Here is a 10,527-nt window from a genome sequence, read left to right as displayed (position 1 = left end):
CTTGGGTTACATTTTCATTTGAGAAATTTTAAGACTTATAATGCACTTATCTCAATTTTTTTTTAACATAATTTGTGCAATCCCATTCTTCTGCTATTCATTATAATTCCTCGAAATTGATTTGGTACGACACCAGAACATAATCTGCAAAAGAAATAGAAGATAATAGGACCAATTCTTTGCCTTCATAAATTAAGAAAACTAAGAAATTAAGGAAAAAAAATCTATTAGTTTTTGGTGTTCTGACATTGGATTTTGATTAATTAAGACATGGTATGGCAACTCTTAAGACATGTTTTAGTGTTGGTTCCGACATCGATTTTCCTCGGCTAAAAGAGACACGGGAACAGAAGATGACAAAGCGGGGGTAAAAACAGAGGCAACGTTCGGCTCTCATCTACAGTTCTCCCTGTAAAGAAACGGCGATATTATTAGTTTTGTTCGACCGAGAACAGAGAGCTTTTGCAGATTCTCTGTGTGCTCTCTCGCTCCGGCTTCTTATTAATACTCTCCTGCGCACTCCCCCTCTGTTTCATTCCTGGAAAGCTTAAAGAAAATTACAATGGGCCTCTCTCTCTTTCTCGCCCAGGAAAAGGAAGCCCTTCTTGGTCTGCTTTATGGCCCCTCGCTCCTCATCTATGGAGGCCTCAATGTGAAGTGAAGCTGCGGTTTCTCTCACCAGCTGTCTTCACATTCTAGGATAGGGGTGTCAGCTTTTCTGGGTTCTCTTGGCTTTTCAACGCCCGGGTTTCTTCTTGTGGGTGTTGTGGAGAAATCTTGGGGAAGTCGAGATGGAGGCAATGCGAGCTCTTCACTTAGGGGGCGGTTTTTTCTGATAACTGGGAGTTGGGTTTTTCTTCTTTCTTCTTTTTTTGGCCCCATCTTTGCGTACACAGAGATGGGGAGCATTTCTTGGCTCCTGTTGGTGTTGGTCTCTATGGGGATGGTTGTGTGCGCTTGGTGCCAGAATAGTAGCTCGGAAGCAATCACAGCTGTTTACATTGTGACTCTTAAACAAGCTCCTGGTGTCCATGCCTATGGAGAGCTAAAGAAGGAGACGAATGTGTTCAGGCATGGAGGTTCGGGGAAATCCAACAGAATGGACAAAGCGAGGTACTTTCTTGCTTCTCTTGTAGATGCAGGCTGTGAGGGGATTCTGTTGATTCCTTTGAAGAATGGGCGAGACCAAACTGGCAGTTGGTTTATTAACTTACTTCCTTTCTTTGGGAATAGCTACTACAAGGGTTGAATTGCAATTTTAGAAAGTAGATTTTTGCTTCGTGAGGTAAATATTTACCTTTGAGAGTTTTTTAGTCTGCTAAGTTCAGTAACTGTCACATGGGGGTCCATTCATTTCGATTTGTGAAGTGTCTATGACTGTTTTTTACGTCGATATCGCTGATATCGTCGGAAGTTCCGTTCTTGGTTAGCAGTATAAAGAATTGTTCATTTGGGATTTATTGGAGACTTTAATTGATCGAGTGTGCGATGATGGGAACTTATCTTGATTAATCTTCATTTTTCAGCCTTTGATTTGTTTTCTGAGCTCCCTACTCTACATTCAGGGACAGGAATGCTTCTCGTTCTGATGGGAGCTCTGGTTCTTATATTGCTCGAGTTCATGATTCATTATTGAGGAAGGTACTGAAGGGAGCGAAATATCTGAAACTGTACAGCTATCACTACTTAATAAATGGATTTGCAGTGCTTGTCACTCCCCAACAGGTATATCAGTACTCAACACCGTCTTTTTCCTTATAATAGTTTTCATCCGTGTCTGCTTGGCAATTAAAACTGCATACTGGATATATGGAGGAAAATATTTTGGCTGTCCAGAATGTGTTGTCCATCATTATGGCAAAAATATATGCGTGTCCTGTGTTGCTTGTAACTGAAGTTTAGTTGCTGAGTGATATAAAAATAGTCTCGAGAACCTCACTTCAGTCTGGTAATATTACTTGAAGGCCGACAAACTTTCACAGAGGAGAGAGGTGGCAAACGTAGTTTTGGATTTTTCAGTTAGAACAGCAACAACTCATACTCCACAATTTCTTGGTCTACCGAATGGAGCATGGGCACAACATGGCGGATACGACTCAGCTGGAGAAGGAGTTGTGATTGGTTTCATTGATACTGGCATTGATCCGACACACCCCAGCTTTGCCGACGATGTGTCTGACCGTCCGTATCCAGTCCCTGCCCATTACTCAGGGATTTGTGAGGTCACCCCAGATTTTCCATCTGGATCTTGCAATAGGAAGCTTGTCGGGGCCCGGCATTTTGCTGCATCTGCCATAACCAGAGGAATTTTCAATGCATCTCAGGACTATGCATCGCCATTTGATGGAGATGGTCACGGGACGTGAGTGTTTCATGCGACTTATCTCATATTGTATGCTTGTGTCTCCATGTTTTTTTTTGGTCCTCTTGTGCACGAATTGAACTCCTAAAGCATCTCTTTTGCTCAATCTGCAACTGGAATCATTGTAGCTTTGCTGGTCCACAAGGTGGGAATGAGGGAGTAAAAAGAAGTGACTGTGGAAGGGAAACGGGAGTTTGTGATCAGTTTTCCCTTTGAGCTGGTTTGATCAGCTAGTATTTACTCTAATTTGTCTTCTCTATGTCTTCACGCGGATAATAGTGGTGATCTGTCACTGTTTGTCATTCATTCTTCATGACTGGGGCCGAGGACTTGAAGTGACTAGAGGAGAAAACTGGTTTCTGCTTCAGTATCTGTCCTTATCACCACAACTGGAACTCACTTGTCATTGACATATATTTCTTTCTTATTCTTCTATTCAACGTAAAATTTTTGTTAACTGCATAAAGTAAAAACCTTGTTTTCTTGTTCTATCAAAAATAAAAGGCCATTATTTTCTCTTTTAGTTATGGTTAAACTTTTGAGAGTAGAAACATGTAAAGCTTTGTCAGCTGGCAAGATAGGCTTAGTAATATGGGAAAGCTTAGAGAATCTCACTTCATGGCCATGTATAACTTGTTCTCGTATTGTTGGCATCAAAGTTAGAACAACCGTCGTCTGGTTACTAGCTGCCTCATTGTCAATTAGATGGAAGGCTTTATAGGCAATTGATGGATTGAATAGTGGAATTACAGGCACACGGCTTCAATTGCAGCAGGAAACCATGGAATTCCAGTTATTGTTTCTGGTCATCACTTTGGGAATGCAAGTGGAATGGCTCCTCGTTCACAGTAATTTATCTGGACCAAATCTCTCTATATTCTTATGATTATTATCCCTTTTCATTATTGACAGCGATTATTATGTGCTAGTAAATGACAACTGCTTCTGTTTGCCTGCTTTGTTCAAAGATCGACTTACCCCTCGAGCAAAAAATGATTGATTACTTTTTTATGTTAAGATAACATGATTACTCAATTTCAATTTTCAGCATCGCTGTTTACAAGTCGTTGTATAAGAGCTTTGGAGGCTTTGCTGCGGATGTTGTTGCTGCAATTGACCAGGTTTGTGTCTACATGATTTGACTGAGCAGTTTCTCTTGATTAGCTAATTTATGTGTAGACAGTTTAAGACTTTAGATACCCTCAACACTTTGACATGCTGATAGTAGACTGTATATCTCTGTCTTGCTGTTTGACGGATTGCTTTCAGATTACACTAGGATGTCAAAATTATTCTCACTCTGCAAAACCGAGTTTCTTGTTCTGGTTCTTTTGCAGTGACTGTTCATTGGCCGTATTATCTAAAGATAATTGTGTCTTGGACTTCTTTGTAGTCATACCAAAAAGGAAGTCCCTATAACTCTGAAAGGCATTGTGCTCGCAACTGTTATGATTGCTATTCTGTTTCCTCTTGGTACCCATGTCTTTCCTTTTCTATGTGGAATTTTCCAATGCAAGATAGATACTCATAACAAGCGACAATTTTCCCTAAGAGAAAAATAGATGAGCTTTTCTGAGAGAGCGTAACCTTAGTCAAAATGTAAAAAATTATTCAGGCTCTCTTTTTACTCTACGATTAAACTAGGCATCTCTCAATAATAGTTTATTCTGCCTGTGAACGGTTGCTGTACCAGACTATACAATACATACAATAATTATTTTCTTTGTATTCTCTGGTTGTTTGAGAAATTATATTTAAAAGATTCTACAAAGAGAACTGTTAGGTTTTGAATATCTACAACTCTATGTAGCACCAGTTTCTATTTGTAGAGATGTATAATTACCCTTGGCTCATGTTCTTCAATCAATACTGAAAAAGAAAATGAAAAAGAACTTTTTGGGGATTTTGAAATGTATATGTCTCAGTGTTATCATTTGTAACTGATTTTCTTGTTTCTTTTCACGATGGATGCATCTACAGGCTGCTCAGGATGGCGTTGACATAATAAGCTTATCAATCACTCCTAATAGGCGTCCTCTTGGAATTGCAACGTTCTTCAATCCCATCGACATGGCTTTATTGTCAGCAGTGAAAGCTGGCATTTTTGTTGTGCAAGCTGCTGGAAATACTGGGCCTGCACCAAAAAGCGTATCTTCCTTCAGTCCATGGATCTTCACTGTTGGTGCTGCTGCTCATGACCGAGTGTACCATAACTCCATAGTTCTTGGAAACAACCAATCAATTGCTGGAGTTGGCCTTGCGCGTAAGCCATCTTCTTTAGCTGATGCTTATTATCTCTTTTTTTTGTTTTAGTGCTATTTTTGGTCGACTAATATTTTGCAACAGACTTGTCTCAAATAACCCAAAAAGATCAAGTTGTCTAGTTTAGCTTCTACTACTTTGGTTCCTGAACTGGACTCAAGATTGTATTGCCTTGGGATTTTTCAAGGTTCTATGTTCAGATAACTTGCCTCTAATTTACAACCTAGATCAAGATTGATGGAAACTGAGATTGCCTGGTTTGCAGAGTGATAGTCTGTGGATGTCTTTCATTTGTCCATTGAAATAAATGGCTGAATCTGATGACCTTTTGGAGATATGTTGATTCTCATGGATGGGGGGTTGTTCTCTGTCCAAACTAACAAGGGAAAAAATTAGATCATCAGATATACAATAAGCAGGTCACTATCTTCGCGCTCGCTGATTCATAAAACAAGGAGCTTATTCTATGATAAGAACCAATATAAAGTAAACAGGAAAGGAAATTTGGGATCACACTTCTCACTAGTCTTGCAGAGTCTGATTTGTTGATAATAACTCGTCTCTCTTACCCCAGTCCACTTGGTTCTGGTAGTGAGCTAATTTATGTGGATACACATGCTTGGTGGTGGTTGTTTGTGGAGAAGCACATTTCACCTGTTAATCCATGCAAAAATTACTAACACAGATGTACTCCTTACACCTGTCAAGCTGCAACTAAACATTCCATCTTTCTTTTTCAGCGGGAACCGATCAAGATACGATGTACAGGCTAGTTTCAGCACTTGATGCTCTGAACAATGACACTACAATTTCCAAAGACATGTACGTGGGTGAATGTCAGGACTCTACAAACTTTGATCAAGACCTTGTACAAGGGAACCTTTTGATATGCAGCTACTCAATCCGGTTCGTGCTCGGACTCTCCACCATCAAACAGGCCTTAGAAACAGCCACTAACCTCAGTGCGGCTGGTATCGTGCTTTACATGGATCCTTTTGTGATTGGGTTTCAGCTTAATCCAACTCCAATGAAGATGCCTGGCATCATCATTCCATCACCAGATGATTCCAAGGTACAGCCAATGCCTTTAACAGAGTCTCGTCACCATTAGTTGGCTGCTGATTCAAGCACGAGGGCCGAAGAACTGTATTTGCTATGTAGTGATCTTTCTTGTTTATTTGACAGATACTGCTTCAATACTACAATTCTTCCTTGGAGAGGGATGGACAGACAAAAACGGTTGTCACATTCGGAGCCACTGCTAGCATCTTGGGCGGGCTGAAAGCCAACTACAGCTTTTCTGCTCCGAAAGTCATGTACTACTCGGCCAGAGGACCTGATCCAGAAGACAGTTCTCTCATTGACGCAGATATATTGAAGCCAAACTTGGTTGCTCCTGGTAATTTCATATGGGCTGCTTGGAGCTCCGTTGGCACTGATTCTCTGGAATTTGAAGGTATGACCATCGTAATATGTACAGCAATTTATGTTAATTCATTCGACCAGTGCACTGGGTTTCTGTTTTAGTCCATTACTGCATGAAAAGATATTCCCATAAAGCATTGGCATTTGCAAGACATTTAAATAATCATATAGGTAGCTTGATATTCTTTTGCTTGTGCCTGTACTGATTGATTACCCAGTGATCGTGGCAAGATTTCTTCTCTCCAGTGCCAAATGCAATGGAAATGCAAAATCTATTTTCCCTGGTTCTCTTCTTAGCTTATATGCTGCCTTCTAAAGTAGATTCAATCATTCAGGTGAAAACTTTGCAATGTTGTCTGGGACAAGCATGGCTGCTCCTCATATTGCTGGGCTGGCCGCGCTGATTAAGCAAAATTTCCCAAGTTTTAGTCCTTCTGCCATTGCATCTGCACTTTCTACAACGGCTTCTTTATGTGACAAGTACGGGGGACCGATAATGGCTCAGCGCGCTTATGCCAACCCAGACCAAAATCAGTCCCCAGCAACACCTTTTGACATGGGCAGTGGTTTTGTGAATGCAACTGCTGCTTTGAATCCGGGACTCATTTTTGACTCCAGTAAGTTACTCTGCCTATGCCAGCTATACTCTTTTGTTTGAAAACATCCTCTACCCAATGAGATGCAAACGTCAATTAAATTGATAAAATTAGGAGTGTCCTGTCTCTTCTGCTTTTTACAATGGTGGAATCTCTAATCATGGATATGTCCTTTACATTGGCCCAAAAAGAAGAATCTCTTGCAGTCCAATCATAATTTGTTGTGATAAGTCTGTTATTTGCCTTCATTGCATCATGGGTGCAGCTAAGTCCAACTATACTTTAATTTTGACATGCCAATCAACCCAAATGACACATGGGTTAGCATAACCAGTATATGGTCAGATTTAGTTAGCCGAGAAGAATTTAGGTTGGACTTTACACGGCACAAGTGCTAAAGTACCAATTCCAAAATTTTTATCAATTGCAAATATACATAATGACGTGAAAAATTGATAACTATCAATTAGTTTGTCATTTGAGAAATTTATTCAACGGAAGGATATCCTCGAGGACAGTAATCAAATGTTTAATGGCAGTCAACAGTTAATGTACGAGAAAAGGTCCTTAAAGAATGAAGTACATTTTTATAAGTTTGTCTTGTGAACAGATTTCAATATTACTAACAAGATGGCTTTCATGAGCAAGCAACTGATTTTATACTCAGAATACAGAAACAACGTGCTTGATTTGAATGCCTTTTCCTTGTTTGGTAAGGAACCAAATGATGCTCTTCGTGTTATGGCATATTTTCTCGAGTAACTTTTACCTCTAGAATAAAATCTGCTTGTCTGTCAACATTTTCTATGTAAAATCTCGCGATAAATCGATTTTTATAGGTCCAACTCATCAATTTGGTGACCCAGTTTTGACCCTGGACCATAGCTTGAAGGAGCTTCAACGCAAACTACATAACCTCACCCATTAGTTTGAGTTTTCTCTTTCTAAAAATTTTGTCAATTCTCCTGAAACAACATAACATCAACTAAAATTTTCAATTAATGAAGAGCGCTCACCAGAATTTTCAAGCTGTGCATGTGATAGGTATGACGGTTCTCTCTAATTGACAAGTAGCTGAGTATGGACCATTACATCATCTTTCTTTTGCATGTTCCTTGTTTTGTTCGATGCCTGCTTTTGTTGGGGGCTGAGATGAGTGTGCCTGATGCTGTTCTTGTAGGTTATGATGATTACATGTTATTTCTCTGTGGCATTAACGGTTCGACTCCGATTGTTTGGAACTACACTGGCCAGAGTTGTTGGGCTTACAACAACACTATTTGCGGCACCGACCTGAACTTGCCCTCTATCACAATCGCGACGCTCAACAGTTCTAGGACAGTTCAAAGGACAGTCACCAATATTGCGGGAAATGAAACTTATACCGTCGGTTGGAGTGCCCCTTACGGGGTCTCCATGAAGGTAGCTCCGACTCGCTTCACCATCGCCAACGGCCAGAAACAGGTACTGAGCATCGTCTTTAACGCAACGACCAATAGTTCCTCGACGAGCTTTGGGAGAATAGGGCTGTTTGGAAGTCAAGGACACAATGCAAACATACCATTGTCAGTCATTGTAAAGATCTCTTATAACTCTACTAACAGCTGAGCATAGAGATTTTTTTCCCTGTACCTTTTGCGCTTCCAGGTTTCGATTTTTTTGCTCCTCCGATCTGTTCGGTGTCGAGATTTGTATGTGGCAACATCTGTAATGTAAGTCGAATGTTTGTTCATAGTCATGTAAATGCTTAGCAGATCATGTAACAGTGTTCACATACGCTGCTTCACTTCAATGCATTTCTTTCTTGTCCATTTTGCCCACATTGGCCGGAAAAGGGGCGGGTCGTGACGAAAGGGCATCTCGGTGTATTGGGATGCGTCACTTAGGCTGGAGAGATCATTGAAGAAAAGGTCTAATAATATGAAAAATCACAAATTGGTATACCTGTGACAAATTTATCCTAAATTAATTTTTGGGTCACCAACTAAGAGCATCTGATCATGCCGAGCATCTGATCATGCGATCGCGGTGGACTGTATAGTGTTGATCAAGTGAGGGAGAGCGTGTGAAGTGTGTAGTCTGTTTTTAATTTTAATTTTTTTTTTCTTGTTTTCTCTTTTGGCCCAATGGTTTATATTATTTTTTGGGCCTATTTAGTGGCTTTTAAATTCTTTTTTTGTCATTTTTTACCGTTCTAAAAGAATTGTTATCTACGCTATTTAGTGAGCAAATTCACTGATCATTTCGATTGCAAAATTTTAAAACAAATATTTGATAAACCTCTCGTGCATATATTGCAAATATAATGTGACCCAAGATACATCATTGAAGGTTGGATCCTAAAAGAGTTTATGATGGACATGCATTAAAATGGTTGTCTTGCCCACTCAACTAATCATCTAAATTACTCAAGGTTAAGGATCGGATTTTCAACGAAGAAATATCACAACTTCACAAGCTCATCACTCTTTTTTGAAAATCGAACCACATATTTGTAACAAACGGATCGCAGACTTTTAAAAAAAAATTTGTATTCTCATTATAACCGGCAAATGACAAATAGAGCCATTTTGAAGAATTTTATATTCTCATTATCCAGAAAAAATAAAAGGGAAAATTTCAAATAAAGGCATGAAGTTGGCCCATTTTCTTAAGGGAAAAAACCACCAAAAACCCCAAACTTTGCCATCTGTAACACATTTACCCCGAACTTTTTTTTTTGACACCAAAAATCCCGAACTTTGCTTTTTGTGACACATTTACCCCAATGTATTTACTCCATGAGCATTTTCGTCTTTTTGCTTTTTTTTTTTTTTTTTTTTTTTTTCCTTTCCGTGAGGGCGCCCATCGCCGGATCCGGCGAGGGGCCCTCGTCGACGTCGAAGCGAGGCGGCCCTCGCCGGATCCGGCGAGGCGGCCCTCGCCGGCGCCGGCGAGGTTCGCCTCGCCCGGCGAGCGAGGGCGTCGGCGAGGGTCGCCCTCGCCCGATCCGGCGAGGGCCGCCCTCGCTCGCCGGGCGGCGACCTCGCCCGACGCCGGCGAGGGTCGCCTCGCCCGGGCGAGCGAGGGCGGCCCTCGCCGCGCCGGCGAGGGCGCCCTCGCGACTCGGGCGAGCCGAGGCGGCCCTCGCCCGATCTCGGCGAGGGCCGACCCTCGCCGACGCCGGCGAGGGTCGACCTCGCTCGAGTCCGGCGAGGGCCGCCCTCGCTCGGCGGCGAGGCGACCTCGCCCGATCTGGCGAGGTCGACCTCGCCGGCGTCGAGCGAGGGTCGCTTCGCTTGGGCGAGCGAGGGCGGCCCTCGCCTGATCCGGCGAGGGCCGCCTCGCCGGCGTCGCCGAGGTCGCCCTCGCCCGATCCGGCGAGGGCCGCCTCGCCGACGCCGGCGAGGGTCGCCCTCGCTCGCCCGAGCGAGGGCAACCCTTGCGGCGTCGGGCGAGGTCCGCCCTCGCCGGGCGAGCGAGGCGGCCCTCGCCCGATCTCGGCGAGGTCGACCCTCGCCGCGTCGGGAGGTCGCCCTCGCCCGGGCAAGCGAGGGCGGCCCTCGCCCGACGCCGGGCGAGGGCGGCCCTCGCCGGATCGGGCGAGGCGACCCTCGCCGGCGTCGCCGAGGGTCGCCCTCGCCCGATCCGGCGAGGGCCGCCCTCGCCGGATCTAGCGAGGGCCGCCCTCGCTCGACGCCGGCGAGGGTCGACCTCGCCCAGATCGGGCGAGGGCCGCCCTCACTCGCCCGGGCGAGGGCGGACCTCACCCGACGCCGGCGAGGGTCGCCCTCGCCCGGGCGAGCGAGGGCGGCCCTCTCCCGACTCGGCGAGGTCGACCCTCGCCCGGCCGGCGAGGGTCGACCTCGCACAGCCTCGGGCGAGGGCCGCCCTCGCTCGCCC

The 10,527-nt window shown here is 43.7% G+C and overlaps 1 protein-coding gene across 1 annotated transcript; it reads left to right on the top strand.

The window, feature by feature from the left end:
- Positions 1-437: 437 nt before the first annotated feature.
- LOC115692155 (subtilisin-like protease SBT2.3) lies at positions 438-8,454 on the top strand. Its single transcript, XM_030618918.2, has 10 exons — positions 438-1,113; positions 1,566-1,725; positions 1,965-2,362; positions 3,115-3,210; positions 3,411-3,483; positions 4,343-4,625; positions 5,365-5,696; positions 5,810-6,080; positions 6,385-6,666; positions 7,826-8,454. Exons 1-10 carry the CDS (start codon positions 899-901, stop codon positions 8,251-8,253), a joined length of 2,538 nt encoding a protein of 845 aa, XP_030474778.1. The 5' UTR covers positions 438-898; the 3' UTR covers positions 8,254-8,454.
- Positions 8,455-10,527: the final 2,073 nt, after the last annotated feature.

The sequence above is a fragment of the Syzygium oleosum genome, unplaced genomic scaffold (genome assembly GCF_021117445.2).
Source record: "Syzygium oleosum isolate NSW1041296 unplaced genomic scaffold, Sole_v2.1 Sole_v2.40, whole genome shotgun sequence".
In the NCBI taxonomy this organism is placed as follows: domain Eukaryota; kingdom Viridiplantae; phylum Streptophyta; class Magnoliopsida; order Myrtales; family Myrtaceae; genus Syzygium; species Syzygium oleosum.
Note: the sequence above shows the minus strand (reverse complement) of the source record. Positions and strands in the feature narration are given on the sequence as shown.